This window comes from Amphiura filiformis, chromosome 15, assembly GCF_039555335.1.
Source record: "Amphiura filiformis chromosome 15, Afil_fr2py, whole genome shotgun sequence".
Classification (NCBI taxonomy): Eukaryota; Metazoa; Echinodermata; class Ophiuroidea; order Amphilepidida; family Amphiuridae; genus Amphiura; species Amphiura filiformis.
This window is the reverse complement of record NC_092642.1, coordinates 49834772-49859219: the sequence shown is the minus strand read 5'-3', so window position 1 is coordinate 49859219 and position 24448 is coordinate 49834772. Positions and strand designations below refer to the sequence as shown.

The window sequence follows — 24448 nt, the reverse complement described above, 5'->3', positions numbered from 1 at the left end:
AGAAAGACCTACGAGAACGAGCATGGATCGGCAACCAAACTCACATGTGGCACCAAGGGGAATTGAACCCGGGTCGCAGTGGTGAGAAGATCATTAAACTAACCCATAATGGAGAAGCACGCTGATGTAAGATTTTCACTATACATACCTAGCCCTTTGTCGTCACCCTTTTTTGTAACTCGAACACTTGATCCTAAATATAGTCTAACTAACTTCAAATCTAACTAGACAACTCTCATTTATTTATTTTACTATTTATTACAAATTTTCTGGTTTAAAAAAAATTAAAACAAGCTAAGTGGTACGCATGATAATTTGTTAGCCCCGCTTCTTCTTTTTGCCACTTCACTGCCAGTTTCGTTGCTTTCTAACTAAACAAAGAGCCTGTAAAAGGGCTCAGCGCAGGGCTATGTGCTAGGATAGCGTTCACTTACTTATGCGCACAGGTTTGAGAGGCAAACTTTTTTTTGGCTTTAGCAGATCCCGATAGCAGATGGGTACCCAAGCAAGCTTGATTATAAGTGCCAGTGCCAGAAGTGGGTAAGTGCAATAGCTTACCCACTTCTGGCACTGAGCAGTGGATATTTACTTTCTGATATTCGCAGCATGTCATAATGTGTGAAGGAGAAAAGGGACAAACTTTTGAAACCAACACAAATGAGGGGAAAGACCACAACATCAAAATGCACTAACATTAATAATAATAAAAAAATAATTGCTTCTCAACTTCACTTTAATAATATAATTTCCAACAGTACATCCATTTATCAAATTCCTCCATGACATTTTAGTTTTTGTGGAAATAATTCCAATTTGATTACTACATAAAACAGGACACAACGTTGTTTTAACTAACCCTTATCATCGCATATATACAAAAGTCAATATTTTTTACAAACTTTGCCAAAAATGTCAAAAATTTTCCCTTTATAAAGATAAATTATGAATTCTGCATGAAACATGCATTTAAATAAATATAACTGTAGTTTAGAAATTCTAGAGATAACAAAATGGAATTTTAAGACAAAACAATCAAATAAACAAACAAATAAGCAGATCACGTTTCAGGTACTAGGATCCACAACATGCTCATCTATCAGGGGCATAGTTCTTGAAACCCAATACAGTTGCACATTCATTGAATGACCTTTGAAAATTTGGGTACAAAAAATCATACTCTTCAACTTGAGGTCACATTTTGCACTATGATTGTTTAATTGAGGTTATTGGACTATGCCATAGGGTTGAGGCCATAGTGGTCCATAGTGAGTATAGAGTTAAACATATTAACATATAGAATTTAGCCTTGACTGATGGAACGCTTTGTTCATATGAGTTGTCATTGACTTTTCAATTAGATATGAAACTCATTAAGGCCTGGTGCGCATTTTCTAACTAGATTGCAAACTTAACGTCCTTGTCTAGGCCACTGAGCTGGTTTCCTATGCCATAAACAGGAAATTGTCTATAAAGTACATGCATATGAATTTGTTGGTGAGTTGTTGGCCAGTAGAGGGCTCACTCACAAGGAATTAGCCTGAAGCGATTAGCTCATAGATATTCAAACATGCACACTAAAATGCAATTGCTGAAAAGTAGTGTGTTTTTGTTTAACATGATTTAAAGAAACGAATGAATGTTTGTATGTCAATGACACAGTCTTAATATGATTTATAGCTGGTACCAATCAGGGTTGTGCAGCTGCATGTGCTATGCAAAAGGGGTGGTGCAATAATTATATGTACCGTACCCAAAGTTTTGTGTGATCCTGGATGTTTCCCGGGATTTTTTTTTTTTTTTATTTTGGGATGGGAGCAAGCAGTTGTTAGCAGGGGGAAAGTGGGGAAAGCAATTTTTAGCACAGATTGCGGTCACCCTTTTGACATTCACCCTAAAAACATGTAGAAAAACATTCATATAAAGAAAAGTTCCTTTTCGTTGTATCATGATTAAACTATAAGGTGTTAAATTTGGGTTACCAAAAATCTGACATGTGTGAAGGCATTGCAGTAAGAATGATAGAGGGAGGGCAAAGGTTTTTTGGCACAAGAAAGGGAAGGGAAGATTTTTGGCATGTTAAAAGGGGGGCAAGTGATTTTTGACAGACCATTTTAAGAATTTGCCAGTTCTGATTGTATCTCCTTTCAATATCCTGCTAGAGAAAGCCTGTTCTATGTATGATATCACCTCCTGACTGACTATAATTATGTTACTATCAAAACCCATCAAGTCTGCAGAATGCAGGACCTTCTGCTATATGATGCCTAGCACCTGGAACAGGTTACCGGCTAGCATCATGGGATCAAACTCATTATCTACATACAAACAGGTTCCAAATCGCACTTTTACACACATATACTTTTTGCTGCAGCCATTTACTCCAGCCCATCTACTCTTTTAGTTTCATGCTGCATAGTATTAATAAATACAAAATAATGATTGAGCATAAATACTATTAGTGGTGTAGCCACTGGGGCCTGCTTTCAGTCCCCCCAATCTCCCTGTTTACATTGCCACGTAATATAAACGTGCATTGAAATTCTGCTCTGCACCACCCCCACTTTGGAAGATTCTTGAGTGCACTGGACAAAAAACAATGGGGTCAACAATTCACAACTTCCATCAGGAACAAATATTTCCATTGGTATATTAACTAGTTTGTGCTCCTCCCCAACCCCCTCGGTTCCGAAAACCTGGCTACGTTATTGATTACTATCTCTTATTTTGAACAAAGTAACTCATGCTTTTTCATAAATTAGCACAATTAAGTATAAATTCGTAGAAGAGCGCGATGTTTGCTAATATACCTCATGCTAAGATTCCCCTACCTCGTTGACATTTAGAACAAATCTTCATCACAAACAACAAAAAATTTAACAAATTTTATGAAATACATGTATTTTGACCTTTCATCATTTCAAGTTCATTTATAAGCACTTTCGCAATTCCAGAATCATGATGCATTATGGGTAATATTTGCCGATGAATTGGAGATAAACACGACAAGGCTACTATACATTTTCAATGGGGTGAACTTTGACGTTTGCATAAAAACGTTTTGCACTGGAATTTCGCTGACAGTTCACAGGGAATTTGTATTTGTATATCACAGGAAATATTAACATATGTAGGAATGAATAAAAAATGTTTTACAAAAATGTGTTTTTGAAGGAAGTGCAAAGTTTGCCGCCATTGCAAACACACTGCAGCCTCCTCTTGTTTATCTAAAAAAAAATTGGTAAATATTACCCATAATGCATCATGATTCTGGAATTGCGAAAGGGCTTATTGCAGTGGTATAAATAATCATTATGTGTGTGCAACTGATAAGTGTTGAGAATATGAAGAGCACAGCGATCTCTGCATTTTTGGTCACCAATCATTTTGAAACCTGTCTGTCTATACTACAGGAGGAAAACCAAGATGGACTCACTGATCAATAAAGAAAGCAACATTTTAAAATCAGGGGCATAGCAAGCGGGTGGACAGAGTGGACAAAGTCCAGGGGCCCAAGGGTTCAGGGGCCTGAATAAAAGCCAAAGTAAAAAAGGCTGATAAAGAAGGTGTTTTAAAAGCCATAATGTGTGGTTTGCTTCACAGCGACGCCATCAATTTTACTTGGATTTCTACTTTGTGCATAATTATAATGTCCAGTGGTGTACTAAAATACTACATAAAAGACTAAGCCTGAAGTGCTTTAATAACAGTAAAATTTAAGTTTTTATATTTAAACCGGGGAGACCTGGTTTTATTCAGAGTTCGCCGATCGAGTGCTTGCTAACATGTCCCGTGGATGTCAGCTTATATGTACACACGTCGAGTACGATGCTCTGTGCAATATTACATGTAATACGATCGGAGAGCCGCGGTACACACAACATAGGCGCTGGAATGAAATCACAATTTTCTTCGTTATACCACATTTGTTTGGCTCGAAATTAAAAGGGGATAATGTGATCAGTAAAAACAAACATTTAAATAGGAATCTATTCTTTATGCAAATCACACATTATTGCTTTAAAAGGTCTCTGCCCTTGTGACTCCTAATGAAGGACCAGTCACCAGGAGACCATGAATAGACAACATCCTTACACTGATAAAACTAAATATGTATTTCCTACAGTATACATCCATACTATAACCAATTAAGCATCCAATTCATAGTATAACTGGCTATTTCCTATAGTAATGTACAGTGATGTGAGGTCATTACACTCAGTAATAAACTTAATAGTAATAAAGGATATTTTGATATGTCCAATGATTACTGACTTTGATGTGCTTTTTTTTTTGCAAGACCCCTGATTAACCCCATGGGGACTACTAGCTGAATTATCAGCCTGTAAGAACAATTTTGATTGGTTACAAAGAGGGCTATATCATGTATTGAGCCAATCAGAGATATGGTAAGAAGAGTCAGTAGGGCTGAAGGGGATTAAGCTTAAAATTGCCAAGAAATCTAAAAGCTGTATTTTAATTGGTTACTTTTAATGATTATATTGTGTAATTAACCAATCAGGAGCATTGTAACAAAAGGCATAATTAGTTGTCAATACTTCCAGTATTCCAATTATCCTCATATTTGACCAAATAAATTTTAAAAATAGTAATATTTTGCATGCTTCACATTTCTGAAAGTCATTCTGGGAGCAAAAGATGCTCCATTTAATCTGCTTCTATACAAGACAAACCACCATCCCCCTATCAGGGTCTTAGCTAGGATTTGACAAGTGCCCACCATTTTCTCCAAAACTCCTTGTCCAAAATTGGATCCTGCATGCAAAAACCAGGGGGCAGGTTTCACCTTTATTTTCTAGTTTTAAGGGAATTTTGTCACATTAAGAATTATGTAATTATGCATTTTTGGTATCTACTTACATGGTTTCAGGTCTAGGTAAGCCATTTATGCACTTTATCAAACAAAACTTTTTGGTGTCCTTAGAATTTGCAGTTTTAGGTAAAATTAGGCTGTGATGGTGTTTTACCTTTAACGACCCCTTTAGCAACCATTTTTGTTTATCCATATTTCGAAATTTTCAGCCTTTTAAACATTCGGTGTGGCAGTAGCATTAAATCTTAATATAGGGGTGACCTGCCCATAGAATCATACAGGGGTCAACAAACTTTGTATCACATGTAATTCAATGGAAGTGTCTATTACTACGCACAAATGAAATACGCTTGAGAGTTAAGGGGGTACTACACCCCTGTTGTAAATTTGTGACTATTTTTGTATTTTCTCAAAATAATAACACACTGGTAACAAAAGTTATGTATATTATTGGGGCAAGGAATCCAATTACTACACTGAAATTTCAGCGACTCAAGACAAGCGGTTCAGTATATATGACAGGAAATGAGGTACATCCTAGCGGTACCTTATTTCTTATCATAAATAACAAACCGCTTGTCTTGGGTCACTGAAATTCCAGTGTAGTTATTGGATTCCTTGCCCCAATAATATACATAACTTTCGTTACCACTGTGTTATAAGTTTTTGAGAAAAATGCAAAAATAGACACAAATTTATCGAGGGGTGTAGTACCCCCTTAAAATCTGGACAGATGCTGTTATTTATGATAACTTTGATTTGATAATAAGAAATAAGGTATATATTGCTGATAGCAATCATAAAGCAAACATGGATGCATGCTGGGAATGAAAAGGGCTCAAAACTCATCAAATTTTTCTTCTTCTTCTTCTTAAGTACGTCGACAGGGCGGCTTTATTTATATGCCACTCTTGTCAACTTAAAATGGTGGTAAATGACAAACAAAAGAAATAAAAAAAAGGGGGGAATGGCAAAAGGATAAGGCTGGATATCAGTCTAAGTGCTGTGCATGTGCTGTGCTGAAATGGATTGGTATCTAACGTGCTGCTCTGGTATGGGTTGGTAGTGCTTGAAGCTGCTGCTTGAAGGCGTCGATTGAGGGCGCTCCAGCTACTTCTTTGGGCAACTCATTCCATTCTCTCAATGTCCGGGGGAAGGCCATCACCCACGATGGCCAATTTGAGCCCTTTTCATTCCCAGCATGCATCACTTTTGCCTATCAATTGCTATCAGCAATATACCTTATGATGAAATTTCAGTAGGGGGATATGTAACAGCTTTTAGGCTGAACAGTGCCCTTGCATTCTGAATTAGCTCTTAAAGTGCAGTTTTTACAATTCTTGTAAAAACTGCATAAATATATTATTCAGGGGTCCCCAAACCATGTAAATAATCATTAGGATCCAACAAACACCAAAGAAAATGCCCATAATTGTCAAAATAGTGAACAAGAGGGTGGGGGTCACAAGTAACCCCCGTAAGCGTAGTGTTTGCATGACAGTGAGCACAATGCCTGGTTCGCACACCATGAAAATTAACTCAGGCTTTATTGACTTGTTGCGACTATTTGGTGACAACTTGTCGACTACAAAAAGCTTAAGTCATGCAACCCTATCTCAGAGGGTATTCAAAAGCACTGTACCCTACCTCTATACATATATGATGCATTCCTCCAGCTGGTTTCTTCTTTAGGTATCCCGCTATTGGGCTCTTCTCTCCTAGGGGTTGAAGTAATTCTAGTTTGGTTTCACCAAGTTCTATAAACACCACTGTTACACCATGCTCTGGCAAGTCCTAAGAAATACACATAACAATTCATACAAATAATGCTTATAAAAAATTTGCCCTGATCGACCGACCCAAAAATCTGAAAAAACACGGTCACATTTTGTTTTTGTTTTTTAAATATGACCATAAGGAAATGTCATATTTTGGTTTATAATATTCAAAATATGTGTTTTATTTATAATATGTTAAACTGCAGTATAAACACATAAAGTCATCAATTTCTTGCAAATTCTGACTTGATTTCTGCATTTGTTTTGTTAATTTTGGCAGCGTAAACATACGCTGTAACTTTAACAGGGAAATGTGGGATAGCAATTGTGTTCAGTCATATTTCCTGCATGGATTTGAATCACAGTTTCAATAGTGTTTTCGATAACATTCGTACCTGAAGATGCGTACATTTGTAAAGCGCATACTGTCTCTATTTCTCTCAAATTCTCTATGCACATTGTATTTTGTAGAAATTGCAACAACAAAATTCTAAAAAAAATATCAACCGACCCAGGTATTGGTACATAAAGGGCATGCCAACTATTTTTTTTCAGCCTAATGAAAGTCTGCACTTATGTAACCCATCCTACACCAAAACCCGATCTTGTTATGACAATTTGATTTATGAAAGAGTCCACACTGGCTATTTTAGCTGTTTAACATGGGTGTAGTAAAAGCGCCCGACTACAACATTTAGTTACCTGGTCAAAGGTTGTTACACAGCGAATAAATCACAATTGACATTAACTCTATACCGCTTGTGTCCATCGCCTTTTATCGATATTCTTACATGGTGGCAATTAGTGTTTGACCAATGAGCCATTATAGATGACGGCCCTACTCCTCCGTCAGGCATTCCGGCATCACATCTGCCTCTGCCAGGCGAATTTCAAGGTGCAAACGGGGCACAGCAAACCAAGAACTGGTAAAAATGGAAGCAGTGATTTGAAAGATATAGACAATCCAGCGGTTTTATCTAACAGCCCCAAGAAGATCAGGTCTCATTGCTACTCTATTGCATGGGCGATTCAGCCAAGCGATATCCTGGCAACTCTGGAATCAAAGGCATCTTATCAAGAGGTCATCAACGTTAGAAAAAATACAATTGTTGAAAGTGCAAAGTTCAACAGAAGACAACAGAGACCTGGTGAGCCCATTGAAAAGTTTATCCAAGATGTATACAAACTTGCTGACGATTGCGAGTATGGTTCACACAAAGACAAAATTATCAGAGACAGATTGGTTGCTGGGGTGTCTGATGAAAGTTTATATGACCATATGCAAGGCAAGTCCAATCTAACCTTAATAGAAGAAGTCAGAATTTGTAGACAATCTGAAGCACGTAAGCAAGATAGAGGTCTAGTTCGTGGTAATGGCACAAGCGTAAGTGAAAGCCAGTCAGCGAATAATGTTGATTATGTGAGTAAGTCCAATGCAGCGCAGCGTAGTGGTAGGCGATATCAGGGTCCCACCCAGGGTAACACTTACAGGTCCAATGTCTCAAGGTCTGCAAGAAATGTGCATGTAAACAAGGAAGCCAATAACACACGTACAAGTACAAGGCCAACAAATTAATGTCAATGGTGCACAGCGACATCGCCTGGTAAATAATTACATTGTACAGCAGGGAAACTAAATCAATACCCGGGATCGATACACATGCACGATATATTCAGACGATAAATCTTTGGATACCGGGGTGGAAAATGATGAATATCTCCCGTAATTTTTGTTTTCTAAAGAAGCCAATTTCAAGGCTTGCACTTGAATATATGTGTTGAAAGAACATGATAGTCGTTAGCGAGCGTATTGACAAATTGTGCATTTTGAAATCAAAAACTGACAAAAAAAATCAGATTTTATATGTGCAGAACAGAAAAAAATGACAGCTGCCCTCATTAGTAAACAATCGGGGTAACGAAACATATCACTTTACAAGCACAATGTGGACCACTGGTGGAGGCAGTCTAATGCAGATGACGTACCAGGCTCACTGAGATCTACAGAGGTTAGTCACCGGGCTATTGTCAATAGCCTTAGTCGGATGTCCCTCGGCCCATTATGCATCTCAAAACTATTAAACAGGTCGGAACAAAATACGTGGCTATTGAGGAACATAATCAGTGATTGGGGATAAAGTACTTACCATTGGTTCACTGACTTTAGCACCTAGAACATCTCTATATAATTTTGTCTGCCCTTCTGTAGAAACAAAGTAAACAAACAATAATATCATTCAAAGTGACCAAAATGAATTTAGGAGAATCTTATTTCATAAGAAAAATAGAATTGTATTTCTTTTCCCCATAAGTTATTTTCACGGTCAGATATTTCCCTTTTAATTTTGACCCTGTTACTTTGTCAATCGTGACTGAGATTGGTCCTTTTGATGTGTTATGACCTTCCCGCATGCCATTTACATAGAGTGTTATGAACATCCCATATGCGGTTGACTAATATTTTCATCACAGTAATTAAACGATGTACTCTGGTTTTTTTCTCCTCAAAATCTTGGATTTTGTCAAAACTACAGCACCCATAGTCTTGATTTTTGCAGGGTATGTTAGTTTAATATTAAAGTACATTACAATCTTGTACAAATCAGAATTTTGAAAAATAATGAGGGCATCCCACTCAGCAAATTTTATAATGTGGCTTTAGGCTTCAACTTGAAGTTCAAGAGTGATGTGCAAAATGTGTGTGACCATGGTAAGCTCACATTTTCCAACTAAATGTCAAGCTTTAAGTAGGTCCATAGCTATAGATGACAGACCACAGTATTTGTTTATGTTTGGCGGCACTATCCATATATATGTAGACTGGTTAAGGGCGTACTACACCCATATATTGGTTTGATTGGTCTAAATAAATATTTTTTCATTTATAGCTAGGCGATATATGCACGGATCATGTGAAATAAAAAAATATGAAAAAAGAAGAAAAAAAAGTGCTTTTAAACAATTGTAGTAAGTCATTTTAGCCCTATATATATTTTGTTTACTGTATCCTAGTTACTCAGATGCGTGTTTCATAACAAACCATGATTTATTCCATTCAACATGTTCAAGTAGGGTACATGAATAGAATACATTAAATCCTTTGTTATACTCTCTATAGAAAATCTAGTGGTGCATGCAAAATATATAAACACTTACACAATAGATGCATAGTCATTAGTCAATAATACTATAATGTGTTGTTAGGAGAAGAAAAGGCTATTAGGTCACCGTATGTCAGGTTATAGGTCAATTGGTTCAGGTCAAATTTAAGCATCAATTTTGAATACACATGTGAGAGTTTGTGATATCATAATGAGGAATAATTTTGATATTCTGTCTTTAACTGGATATATATCGAGAAGTGCAAGGTGGATATACTAATATACCTTGGGATGTAAATGGTGAGTACAATTTTGAATGCCTAGTTGAGATGGATTTCACAAATAAATATAAAATAGTTACCAAAATCACAAACGTTAAGCTTACGGAAAACTACCCAATATGGTGGTATAGGTGACAAGAAATACAATTTTTTTCAACATTGCTGTAGTATGGTTGTGGTAACCTGTTACCTGTGGCTTAATTAAGTTTCAGTGAAATAATGTCGCAAGTTAAAAATACAAAATATAGCTCAACATTGAAAATAGAAGCATTTTAACCAGTTCCTTTTTGATAGTTGTGGAGCACCAAGTTCATGAAGTCATAAAAGAAATCAGGAACCACTTATTCCCATTTTACATATCAACTTTATTCCCCTAACGTGTTAGCAACACATATCCAAAATTTTAACGAAATCCGTTGATAGTAAGCTTTCCAAAATGAAGTGAATTTAAATCATCAGTGATGTACCTCCTTTTGGCTTCTATCTTCAAAAGCATGTAAGCTACGTTGATACCGATGCCACCAATAAAACGAGAAGATTTGCCCTTCATTTTGCATACCACTTTGTCCAATTTTTTTTGTAATTTCTTCACAAAATGCAAAAAAAAGCAAAAATCAATGGGTGTAGTACCCCCTTAATAGAGCCTTAGAATTTAAATACCTAAAAAAAACATCAAAAAGACTGGGTACAGCAATTGCTACATTGTTGAGTTTACCTAAACTTACCAAGACTGGGCACAGAAATTGCTACATGGTTGAGTTTACCTAAACTTACCAAGACTGGGCACAGTAATTCCTACATGGTTGAGTTTACCTAAACTTACCAAGACTGGACACAGCAATTGCTACATGGTTGAGTTTACCTAAACTTATCAAGACTGGGCACAGCAATTGCTACATGGTTGAGTTTACCTAAACTTACCAAGACTGGGCACAGTAATTCCTACATGGTTGAGTTTACCTAAACTTACCAAGACTGGACACAGCAATTGCTACATGGTTGAGTTTACCTAAACTTACCAAGACTCAGCACAGCAATTGCTACATAGTTGAGTTTACCTAAACTTACCAAGACTGGACACAGCAATTGCTACATGGTTGAGCTTATCTAAACTTACTAAGACTGGGCACAGCAATTGCTACATGGTTGAGTTTACCTAAACTTACCAAGACTGGCCACAGCAATTGCTACATGGTTGAGTTTACCTAAACTTACCAAGACTGGGCACATCAATTGCTACATGGTTGAGTTTACATAAACTTACCAAGACTGGCCACAGCAATTGCTACATGGTTGAGTTTACCTAAACTTACCAAGACTGGGCACAGCAATTGCTACATGGTTGAGTTTACATAAACTTACCAAGACTGGACACAGCAATTGCTACATGGTTGAGTTTACATAAACTTACCAAGACTGAGCACAGCAATTGCTACATGGTTGAGTTTACCTAAACTTACCAAGACTGGGTACAGCAATTGCTACTTGGTTGAGTTTACATAAACTTACCAAGACTGGGCACAGCAATTGCTACATGGTTGAGTTTACATAAACTTACCCAGACTGGACACAGCAATTGCTACATAGTTGAGTTTACCTAAACTTGCCAAGACTGGACACTATGGTAATCAGAAAGGAATGTCAACCACCCACTGCCTCATTGATGTTTACCATCATATGGTTTCTGGAGCTGAAAAGGCTGGTAATGTTAGCACTCTTGTCCTTACGGACTATACCAAAGCCTTCGACATGATAGACCACAGAATTGCTGTCATAAATTTGTTGAAGATGGGGGTCTCCCCTGCAATTGTGGAGTGGGTGATTGACTTCCTTTCCTCCCGTAAGCAAAGGGTTAAGTACAAGCAAACCTTTTCTGAATGGGTTACTCTCTCTGGAGGTGTTCCACAAGGTACCAACATGGGACCTATTACCTTTCTTGCCATGATCAACTATGCATTGAATGATGTCCAGTATACAGAGTCTGGAAATATGTTGATGACCTGACAATAGGTGAAAATCGGGCATAAAGTGATGATAGTGCAATCCAAGAGAATCTTGATGACCTGAATGAGTGGTCTAAGAGCAATAAACTGAAGTTGAACCCTTCAAAATGTCAGGCCATGCAAGTTTATTTTGGTAAGAAGGCTACCCCACATGTTGATCTGTCCATTGATGATCATAAATTAGCTGTTGTTGAGAAGGTTAATCTCCTGGGTGTTATGATCCAAAACAATTTATGTTGGGATGAACAAGTTGATTCAATGTATGCGAAGGCCAATCGTAAACTCTTCATGCTCCGTAAACTGAAGGAAGCATCTCTCACCCGAGGAGTTGTTATTGGTGTACAAGGGGTACATCCGCCCTGTTTTAGAGTATGCCGCCCCACTTTGGCATTCTGGTCTTACTCATAATCAGGTGGCCCAGCTTGAGAAAATTCAGAGACGTGTTTGCAAATACATCCTTGGTAGAAAGTATACTACCTATGCAGATTCCTTAGCTACCCTTGAACTTCATTCGTTGTCTGAGAGGAGACAAAACATCTGCAAGGAATTTGTCCTGAAAGCAAGCACGTCTGTGAGGTTCTCACACTGGTTTCCACCTAGTAAGTATCACTCCCACATGACTCTTAGAAGACAACCAAAATTTGACTCTTTTAGATGTAGGACCAACAGATTTCAAAATAGTCCCCTACCATTTCTCACCAACATCCTAAAAGCAATGTAATTTGCTTTTATTGCCAGTCTTTTTTTGATATTGTTCCAAATCCAGTCAAGTGCAATTATAATGTGTTCTTATTTATTTGTATGTTTTTTAATGTTTGAGTGTTTTAATTATAAATGTATGTATTTTTCATAATGCTATTTTTAATGTAAATGTCATGCAATTCAGCCGTTGGCTGCTATGTGATTTCTAATAAAATATACAATATATACAATATACACAGCAATTGCTACATGGTTGAGTTTACATAAACTTACCAAGACTGGGCACAGCAAATGCTACATGGTTGAGTTTACATAAACTTACCAAGACTGGACACAGCAATTGCTACATAGTTGAGTTTACCTAAACTTGCCAAGACTGGACACAGCAATTGCTACATGGTTGAGTTTACATAAACTTACCAAGACTGGGCACAGCAATTGCTACATGGTTGAGTTTACATATTCCGAACTTACCCAGACTGGGCACAGCAATTGCTACATGGTTGAGTTTACATAAACTTACCAAGACTGGGCACATCAATTGCTACATGGTTGAGTTTACATAAACTTACCAAGACTCACAGCAATGGCTACATACGTTGGCTGCTATGTGATTTCTAATAAAATATACAATATATACAATATACACAGCAATTGCTACATGGTTGAGTTTACATAAACTTACCAAGACTGGGCACAGCAATTGCTACATGGTTGAGTTTACATAAACTTACCAAGACTGGACACAGCAATTGCTACATAGTTGAATTTACCTAAACTTGCCAAGACTGGACACAGCAATTGCTACATGGTTGAGTTTACATAAACTTACCAAGACTGGGCACAGCAATTGCTACATGGTTGAGTTTACATAAACTTACCCAGACTGGGCACAGCAATTGCTACATGGTTGAGTTTACATAAACTTACCAAGACTGGGCACAGCAATTGCTACATGGTTGAGTTTACCTAAACTTACCAAGACTGAGCACAGCAATTGCTATATGGTAGAGTTTACCTAAACTTACCAAGACTGGGCACAGCAATTGCTACATGGTTGAGTTTACCTAAACTTACCAAGACTGGGCACAGCAATTGCTACATGGTTGAATTTACCTACACTTACCAAGACTGGGCACAGCAATTGCTACAAGGTTGAGTTTACCTAAACTTACCCAGACTGGGCACAACAATTGCTACATGGTTGAGTCTACATAAACTTACCAAGACCGGGCACAGCAATTGCTACATAGTTGAGTTTACTTTAACTTACCAAGACTGGACACAGCAATTGCTACATGGTTGAGTTTACCTAAACTTACCAAGACTGGGCACAGCAATTGCTACATGGTTGAGTTTACATAAACTTACCAAGACTGGGCACAGCAATAGCTACATGGTTGAGTTTACCTAAACTTACCAAGACTGGGCACAGCAATTGCTACATGGTTGAGTTTACCTAAACTTACCAAGACTGGGCACAGCAATTGCTACATGGTTGAGTTTACCTAAACTTACCAAGACTGGGCACAGCAATTGCTACATGGTTGAGTTTACCTAAACTTACCCACACTGGGCACAACAATTGCTACATGGTTGAGTCTACATAAACATACCAAGACCGGGCACAGCAATTGTTACATAGTTGAGTTTACTTTAACTTACCAAGACTGGACACAGCAATTGCTACATGGTTGAGTTTACATAAACTTACCAAGACTGGACACAGCAATTGCTACATGGTTGAGTTTACCTAAACTTACCAAGACTGGGCACAGCAATTGCTACATGGTTGAGTTTACCTAAACTTACCAAGACTCACAGCAATTGCTACATGGTTGAGTTTACATAAACTTACCCAGACTGGGCACAGCAATTGCTACATGGTTGAGTTTACATAAACTTACCAAGACTGGGCACAGCAATTGCTACATGGTTGAGTTTACCTAAACTTACCAAGACTGAGCACAGCAATTGCTATATGGTTGAGTTTACCTAAACTTACCAAGACTGGGCACAGCAATTGCTACATGGTTGAGTTTACATAAACTTACCAAGACTGGGCACAGCAATTGCTACATGGTTGAATTTACCTAAACTTACCAAGACTGGGCACAGCAATTGCTACAAGGTTGAGTTTACCTAAACTTACCCAGACTGGGCACAACAATTGCTACATGGTTGAGTCTACATAAACTTACCAAGACCGGGCACAGCAATTGCTACATAGTTGAGTTTACTTTAACTTACCAAGACTGGACACAGCAATTGCTACATGGTTGAGTTTACCTAAACTTACCAAGACTGGACACAGCAATTGCTACATGGTTGAGTTTACCTAAACTTACCAAGACTGGGCACAGCAATTGCTACATGGTTGAGTTTACATAAACTTACCAAGACTGGTCACAGCAATAGCTACATGGTTGAGTTTACCTAAACTTACCAAGACTGGGCACAGCAATTGCTACATGGTTGAGTTTACCTAAACTTACCAAGACTGGGCACAGCAATTGCTACATGGTTGAGTTTACCTAAACTTACCAAGACTGGGCACAGCAATTGCTACATGGTTGAGTTTACCTAAACTTACCCAGACTGGGCACAACAATTGCTACATGGTTGAGTCTACATAAACTTACCAAGACCGGGCACAGCAATTGCTACATAGTTGAGTTTACTTTAACTTACCAAGACTGGACACAGCAATTGCTACATGGTTGAGTTTACATAAACTTACCAAGACTGGACACAGCAATTGCTACATGGTTGAGTTTACCTAAACTTACCAAGACTGGGCACAGCAATTGCTACATGGTTGAGTTTACCTAAACTTACCAAGACTCACAGCAATTGCTACATGGTTGAGTTTACATAAACTTACCAAGACTGGGCACAGCAATTGCTACATGGTTGAGTTTACATAAACTTACCAAGACTGGGCACAGCAATCGCTACATGGTTGAGTTTACCTAGATTCCAAGGCTTCCCTGAACCATAACTTCTACAAAATAATAACGGCCTCCTCTGAAATGAAACAAACATTCAGAAATATTGAAATCATATCAGTGTGTTTTTCACAGTGACACACATACACATCTCAGATTTGTATTAAAACTCCCCCTTTTCATTTGATTCATCACATCGATTGGTGAGGTCAAAAGTACCAATTTTATTTTTCTGCAGTGTAAATCCCTTTTTGGCACCAATTGCTGCTGCCAGGAATGTCAAATCTTGGCAGTGGCACATTGTATACGTCAGCCACATATAATAGAGGCAGCAAGGTACTTCACAGGAAATATTCTGCAGAATAAAAATACAGCCCATATGTGGCACGATCATCTGGTCCATGGGGGACAAAGGCGGCAAATTGAAACTGAGATTAAAGGCAAACATATGGAGAATAAAACAATAAAATACATAAGAAAACACACATCACAAAACTCCAGAACTTTAGAACCAATCAACCAGGTATATGCTAGACCTTTGGTGTTTTTAGTATATGGTAGCCTTAATACATATATTGGCAAAAATTGCATATTCACAAACGATTGTATTCATTTTATTTTTTACTAATATTGATGTTAGCATGAAAGTTTGTCTGTATGATGATCCATATAATATGGGAAATTCAATGTTCTTAAAAATAACCTCCTAAATTCACTACAGCCTTCTTCAACAGAATGATCTAATCTGACAGGGTCAGATTTGCCCACACATTGTAGGGGTCACAATCTAGAGGGGGGCCAAACCAAAATTGATGCTTGTGTGTGTTATTTTGACCAAATTAGTCTTACATATTTGACCATGTCAGCTTGAAAAGTGATAATTTTAATACGCTTTTAAACACAATTTGTTAAAATTTCAACCATAATGGAATTGACCATATGAGCTTCAACAGGGAAAAAAAATGTGTGTGCTTAGTGCATTTGTACCATCCATAGATCCTGGGGGCCAATCATGTTGTCGCGCCCAGTAAAAGGTAAATCTGGTCCTGCTGTTTGATATGCAAGGTATTTAATGATTGGGTCATAGACTTTATGTAACTTGTTTGTGCCCCTTGTCCTTGTTCAGACATGGTTGATTGGCTCTGGTGAACATGCATACATGTAATAGCCTCCTTGATTCCTCTCTCAAAACAAATGTATCAGGGGTCCTGGGCCAGGGGTCCCTATCCAACATTGTTCAAATTTGTGGGGTTTTTTTTGGGGGGTTCAAAATATTCTGTTCAGGTCAAAAACCAAAATATGTGTTTATCAAATTGAGACATAAACTCGAATTTTTATGAAGCCTTCTTCAGAATATGCTGGTTGAAGTACATGTAGGCATGAATATGAAGTACCACATGGTTCAGAATGCAAGTTATTTGCTTATGTCTAGTGTAACACAAGAGAAATACCTAGCATGTTAAAGGTCACAGACTCATTCAAAAAAGTAAAGATCATACCAGCACCCCCCCATCTATAGCGTGAAAATTGTAAAGCCAGGGTGACAATACTCAACAATTTGAGGTACCGCTGTATCAGTATGCATGTGAGAATAATAATTTGATGGCCTGGTGACTCTATAAGAGAGTTAATTCAGCAAAAGTCAATACATGTACAGTATTTTGGAAAGACCTTTCACACTGGCCAACCGCTTGTCCTGATTATCGTGTAAAAACAACTAGGTCATGCTTACTTCACACGATCATTGGACAATTTTTTGCAGGTGAAACCTTGCCCTTGGAACATGAGACAGATCCCCCGGGACAGATCCATTCCGATCCTACTTGGATTGTACCTTTGTCTTACTGATGGACTGTGTACAAATAGACATACCAGTGGCAGGCCGTCATCATGGGCACTCATGCAGGGGCATGCCATGGCAGTGCAGTGCAGTGAGTGGGAAATAGCTGAATAATCTAGCCTTCTCCATTCCTGCAGGTCTATAACGACAGCCATAAATGTTTGCTGTTCGTATCTCTGTGCTGGTAAAGAAAATTAATGTTGTGAAGATAGAACATCCGGACCATACTCTGTCATGCTTGGCTGAGTAACAGTACATGATCACAGCCTTTGGTGCCCATGTAAATTAGTCATTGTGTAAAGCTGAGTTTATACTCATGGGTTATTCATGCTAGACCCGAATCCTGTAATGCCGGTTCCAATAATTGAAACTCCCGGCTCCGACCGGGAGTTCCAACAAGTGTTGTGTATGTGTTTAATGTGCATTCACATGCATACTTACAATGTAGCTGTTGGTACAAAGAAATCGTTGCTCCAAAAATGATTGCAAATTATACATTTGTAATCATTTTTCACCACAAAATATGATATGAAAACACAGGTGAGCAATGTATGAATATATGGAGAGGTCAAACAGGTTGTTAATTATTGTCAATATTAATATTTTGCAACATTTATATAATGAAAATAATTAAATTAACACTGAAGATACCCTATGGTACCTGCTACAACTTGAGAACAAGTCCTCAAACGTTCAAAATTTGCAGTTATTACAACTGGTATAAGGCTTATTAGTGAACGTTGACCAAATGAGGGTGTCAGTCTATACATGTATGCCGCTTTTGAAAAACAGCAAATCATGCGCATGCTGATACAGCAGCGATTTTGTACACTGATCAGGGTTATACATTGTAGCTAGCCCAAGTTGAGTGTCGGGTAATTTTACTATCCAATTAGAGCGCTGGCTCGGGGCACAATCTTTTTAGTGAACGCAAGTTATCTGGGAATATACGTCTAGCCCTCTTCTTTTGTTCCATTATCTATTGTATTTCTTTTGTTCAAAGTCTGGTCAACTGTTGATTATATCAAGTAATGTGGACAGGTCAAGATAACCTGGACAGGTCAAGATAACCTGGACAGGTCAAGATAATTTGGACAGGTCAAGATAATCTGGACAGGTCAAGATAATCTTGGTCAGGTCAATAAATTTTGAACAAGAGACGTACATGTTCATATTTAGAAACACTGGCCACATTATTTGATTTTTTGGACATTTCAACAAACTTAAAATGCATCAAAGTACATTATGTGATCAAAATAGAGAGAGCTCTAATTTTGACTTTAACATATTTTACATGATCAGCATAAATTATTATGCAAGTTTATGCATATTAGATTTAAATGAAGATGGTAAACAATACTTGTGTGTATTGAATGACACCAAGAACACCTCTATTGAATAATGCAAATTAGTTTGTATTATGTCTCTTAAAGCTTGTATAATTAGGACAGGGATGTCAATCTACCTTTGTCCCCCCCTTTCCCAACTAACGCAGATTCCGACAAAGTAGGTAACAAAACATAGCCATGAGGTCTTACAAATTAAGTTCAACCAAGGATATTTTGCACCTAAAATGCAGTACATTACAGGCCACAAGACTAGATGTAGAAAAACTAGTAACTACAACAATCCACGGCCTAACCCCAACACAAATAGGTCGAGGAGGGTACCCAGGAATATGCGTTGATTTTGTTCAGGACATTTGTTGTATAAGTATATTAAAGATAAATATATATCTACCAAAAAAAACGTTGACAACGAAAAGAAAGCAGCAAGTTTAAAAAGCCCCCACCTCGGCTCACTTTTTGAAACTTGGTCCCATTTTGAATATCAACAGCAAATCGGTGTTTTTTAGCATCATTGCCATTAACATGCCTACTTGTTATTCGTTTAATTCAATCATTGATCATGAACTTAATAATTATTATAAAACAAAACATATATAGGATATTGGCCAAGAACAACATAATAACCTTTCTGATCGTTCCAGAATGCTAACAACTTTTAAGTAATATATCGCATCGGCACATTAAAGATTCATAACACTTCTGGAAATGTTTTAAGTTGATAATTATGACAAAGTTTAAATCAGTATCTTTTACAAATGGGACCAAGTTTCAAAAAGTGAGCCGAGGTGGGGGCTTTTTAAACTTGCTGCTTTCTTTACGTTGTCAACGTTTTTTTGGTAGATTTCGTTTCTTTTTATGAATGAAGCCGAGTAGCTCCAAGCTCGAAAAGTCATCCGGTTACGACGTACTCCATAAGACGAATAAAGCGAAAAATAGAAGTTTGAATAATATTATCCTTGATTTATGACAATAAAAAATACAGTATATGTAGCTATACCTATAACTAAAATGGACGTGGTTCTTTGTAGCACTGGGGCAATCTAGTTGGATATCCAAATTTCGCCGTTTGTAGTTCTTTGTAGCCCTGCTAGTTGGATATCTCTATTGAGCGGCGTGTTGTTGGCGGTCTTTTCATGATTCGTGGTATTCCTTTATTCTTCAAGCCCTGTCCTCTATCGGGGCCAATTTATTGTTTAAGCTTGTTGGAAATCCATATTTCAGCGGTGTGTGGTTCTTTGTAGCCCTCAAGGGCAATATAGTTGGATATCTCTATTGAGGTGGTTGTTGGAGGTCTTTCGCGGTTCGTGGTTATAATTTTCCTTATCCTTCAAGCCTTGCTCTCTATTGAGGGCTAATTTATAGTTAAAACTTGTTGGACATCCATATTTCAGCGGTGTGTGGTTCTTTATAGCCCTCTTGGGCAATCTAGTTGGATATTTCTATTGAGCGGCAGTTGTTGGCAGTTTTTCGCGGTTTGTGGTTTTAATTTGTAGGATATCCATATTTCAAGATTTGTGGTTCCTGAGTCCTGCGGGGCAATCTAGCTAGATATCCAAATTTTGCGGTTTGTGGTTCTTTGTAGCCCTGCGGGGCAATCTAGTTGGATATCCCTATTGAGCGGCGGTTGTCGGTGGTCTTTTGAGATTTAATTTTCCCTTTAATTTCGGGCCGCCCTCTCCTCTACATCCCGAGGATGCTTTTCAATAATTTAAATTATACGGTGTCAACAATTACTATTACTTGGTATGATAACTTATCTTACCATGTTGACTTATATTGTTTGTTAAGGTAACTTTCGTGTTCGTGGTTATAATTTCCCTAATCCTTCAAGCTTTGCCCTCTATCGAGGGCTAATTTATAGTTAAAACTTGTTGGACATCCATATTTCGCGGTTTATGGTTCTTTATAGCCCTGCGGGCAATCTAGTTGGATATCCAAATTTCGCGGTTTGTGGTTCTTTGTAGCCTCTGCGGGCAATATAGTTGAATATTTCTATTAAGCGGCAGTTGTTGGCGGTTTTTCGCGGTTTGTGGTTTTAATTTGCATGATATCCATATTTCAAGATTTGTGGTTCCTGAGTCCTGCGGGCAATCTAGCTGGATATCGAAATTCGCGGTTTGTGGTTCTTTGTAGCACTGCTTGAGGGCAATCTAGTTGGATATCCCTATTGAGCGGCGGTTGTCGGCGGTCTTTTGAGATTTAATTTTACCTTTAATTTCGGGTCGCCCTCCTCTACATCCCGAGGATGCTTTTCAATAATTTAAATTATACGGTGTCAAAAATTACTATTCCTTGGTATGATAATTTATCTTACCATGTTGACTTATATTGTTTGTTAAGTCAACTGGACGTGACAAAATATCTTGCTATGTAGACATTAATTTGTTGCTAAATTGACTTGGCATAATAATTTATTTCGGGAAGAAGACATCCATTTTTGGTATGTCGACTTAGCATGATAATTTATCTTGCCATATTGACTTGTTTGTTCAGTTGTCTTGGCGAGATAGTTTATATCCTCATTTTGACATAATGCTGATAATAAGTAGACATGGCAAGATAATTATCTTGTCAAGTTGTGTCACATAGACGCTTCCGTACTATATATGCTTGATAAATGTTATTTGGATTTTTTTTCCTGCTGGCCTTCCATACTAGCGGAACTTGTGCGGATGCTGTGTTTTTAAATAGGCCCTTAACACAAAAAACAATTTCCATGAGAATAAAACAACTTGCTTTAATAAAAAAATAATATCACAATAGCACTGGATGTTTAAAATTATGTTATCCTTGATTAATGACAATAAATTGTTTAATAAAACATTGAAAAAAAAAATCAGTTGGTCACCGGGTTTCAAACTCGGGATAGCGTATCTGGAGTCAAGCGCACTAACCATTAGGCCACGGACCTCTGCTGTAAAATACTGTGTCGAAATACAGCATTTATTATATAAATGGATGCGTCGTCCGATAAGAACAAAAGAATTGTGAAAAACTTGATTTTTTGGCGAATGGGGCTCAGAATTTGTATGTAGGGTATCCAGGAAACTGCTAGGGTATATTTGGAAGTGAATCTGAAAAAGTAGTGTGAATGTGATAACCAGGTAGACCTGTAGCAGTGTCCAAAAATTCTGGATCAGTATGATTTGCAACCAATTTTCGCTATGAAATACCGCGTGAAATGGAAGCAAAAATATTTGTTTATTACGAACAATGATTGACTGTAGGATTGGTGGCCCTTTTGGAATTAATGAGTTGTCACGATATTACACCCGGGACTGTAAATCACATTTAGCATGGTTTTAGATACATTTTGTACCCAGCGAAAAATAACATCGAACAATAGAAGTCAAGTGTTTTAATGTTACGTGTAAATATAGTCTCGCTGGAGCATCTGTTATTAGTCTTCTTTATCAGTCTTTTTTTTTTTAAACTTGCTGGTCACGGCTACCGCGTGACTCTTCTATGGTGTTAAATGAGTTACCGTCATATCTAGGTAAAACACACCCACTTTTTAATTTGACCTTTGAACTATTTACATATTCATTATTAATATTACGAATATGTATAAAGAATTAATAAGGCTATCGAGTGAATTGAATAGAATCTCCCGTTTAACGCGTTAAATAGATTGAAATCAATGCTGTATTGATTTCATTAAATCACTTGCAATAAAACTCATAGACTCGAACGCAGGACACATGAGGAGAATATTACACTGTCCCGTTGTGTTTTTATTTTGGAAAAACCCTAAACTTACACAAGATAATCATATCAGCTTTTCCAGTTTGTCTTTTGGAAAATGAATAAACCATAACAACAAATTCTTTTATTTTGGCTCACCGTATATGTAAGATAAACGGTTCAAAACAGACCATTACCATAGATAATCGGTGTCTTGTTGAGGTATGGTTCGCATGTTAGCATGTGTTCGCATGTGTTCATAACACACAGTAACGTACACGGCATGCGGGACGGTGATCTACACAACAAAGGGTCGTACCATAACATGACCGAAGGAGTGGTACGTATTGGCGACATACGTGTTGGTAGTAAATTCCAATTTTCTTTGCTTTGCCGTATTTGTTCGGCTCAAAAATAAAAGGGGATATATCTGACAGTAAAAACTAACATTTTATGGCAAAGAAATGCTAATCTATTTTGTATGATAATGTTATAATATGGCTTTAAGCGTACTGCTAGCCGTCCAGCGCGTAAGCTGTCAAAGGAAATCTGAATAAAACTTTAGCGTAGTCTACTTTCGCTCCACTTCACGGATTTCACAGCAACCTCCACCCATGATAAAAAAAATTGTACGTCACTATCATATAAACCTGTCGGTGATAGATCATTTCATTTTTCACTCTGACAAAAATACACTCAGTGATTATTGATATGGTTCCAAATTCGACAACCCAAAATTTGGAAAATTGTATCAACCAAATTTTCATGTACGATATTTCACCATATTCAAAACTAAACAAGCTCAAAGTTGTATCTGAAGGAGGCGCAAACTTCCAATTTTCGATTACTGCTGCAATTCTGCTTTGTCATTTCTTGAAATCACACAGAAAACTTACTAAATTGCCGAGTGTTTTGAAAATACCACGACCGATGCAAGCCGCCATTTTGGGGATATCCCAAACAAACCAGAACGAGGCTAAGGGAATTCCGTCGACTGAACCCGGAAGTGACAGTGTACATTATATTTACATTCACCATGTTCAGCATGAATGCTAGTATGAGAAAAAGAGGCAAATTGGTCAATTTCTCTCGGTCTTAGGTTTCTTCCAATGCAGTGCATAATTGTTTTGTTTTATTGAAGTCCCATTTCTTGGTGACAGTTTACCTATTTCTAATAAACATTGGCACTGCCAAAATTCATGGTAATATGCTTTTATAGAATCGTGATTAATGTTTTTTCCGGTGTTTTTTCCACTGACTACTGCAGTACTTTATAACTGTTGTAAGTATTGCGTGTTAATTTACTTTTTATCCAGAACATTAATTCTGGTCATTTAATTTGTCCTAATGAATTTTAATAAAGATGTAGACATGGAATGAAAATGTTACGGAACAAGTATGGGTTGATGTGTCTTTTCTTATATTCCAACAGCTTTGCTATTCATGCTGAGTCCTATAGCTATATTTAGCCCCCACCCCCATATTTTTCTTCTCCCCCCCGCCCCAGTTTTCCCCCAGTTTTGAGGCAAAAACCCCAAAATTACGTACATTTCCACTATTTCCGGCTGATGGGAACTTGCATTATAAAAGTTGACTTTTCTTTGCTAACAATAACATGAAATTTGGAACATGAGACAGATGTTTAAAAAACAAAGGAGTCATTTAATGTATAGAGTACCTTATTTCAGATGGACATTTTATTTTTGAAATAAAAAGCAAAACCTAGTTCCGTGTATAATACATACTTGCTCATTAGCATTATCATGATTGTGTGCAAATTGTATAACAAAAATCAAAATTGCATGTAAGTGGTTATCCACCAAAAAAACGTTGACAACGTAAAGAAAGCAGCAAGTTTAAAAAGCCCCCACCTCGGCTCACTTTTTGAAACTTGGTCCCATTTGTAAAAGATACTGATTTAAACTTTGTCA

At 37.5% G+C, this 24448-nt stretch overlaps 1 protein-coding gene across 2 annotated transcripts in view; it reads right to left on the bottom strand.

Moving 5' to 3' along the window:
* LOC140171784 (ethylmalonyl-CoA/methylmalonyl-CoA epimerase-like) overlaps positions 1 to 23477 on the bottom strand; it is a 118041-nt gene extending 94564 nt beyond the window's left edge. Inside the window, exons 1-5 of one of the 2 annotated variants that reach the window (XM_072195113.1) lie at positions 23414 to 23477; positions 15669 to 15723; positions 15486 to 15524; positions 8757 to 8812; positions 6479 to 6625 (exon numbers count right to left, since the gene is read on the bottom strand). In XM_072195113.1, coding sequence (XP_072051214.1) covers positions 6479 to 6625; positions 8757 to 8812; positions 15486 to 15524; positions 15669 to 15723; positions 23414 to 23461 — 345 coding nt within the window. In that variant the 5' untranslated portion in view covers positions 23462 to 23477. Of the gene's footprint in view, positions 1 to 6478; positions 6626 to 8756; positions 8813 to 15485; positions 15525 to 15629; positions 15724 to 23413 lie in introns of both variants that reach the window. The other variant, XM_072195111.1, reaches the window with a different exon arrangement.
* Between the last annotated feature and the right edge of the window lie 971 nt (positions 23478 to 24448).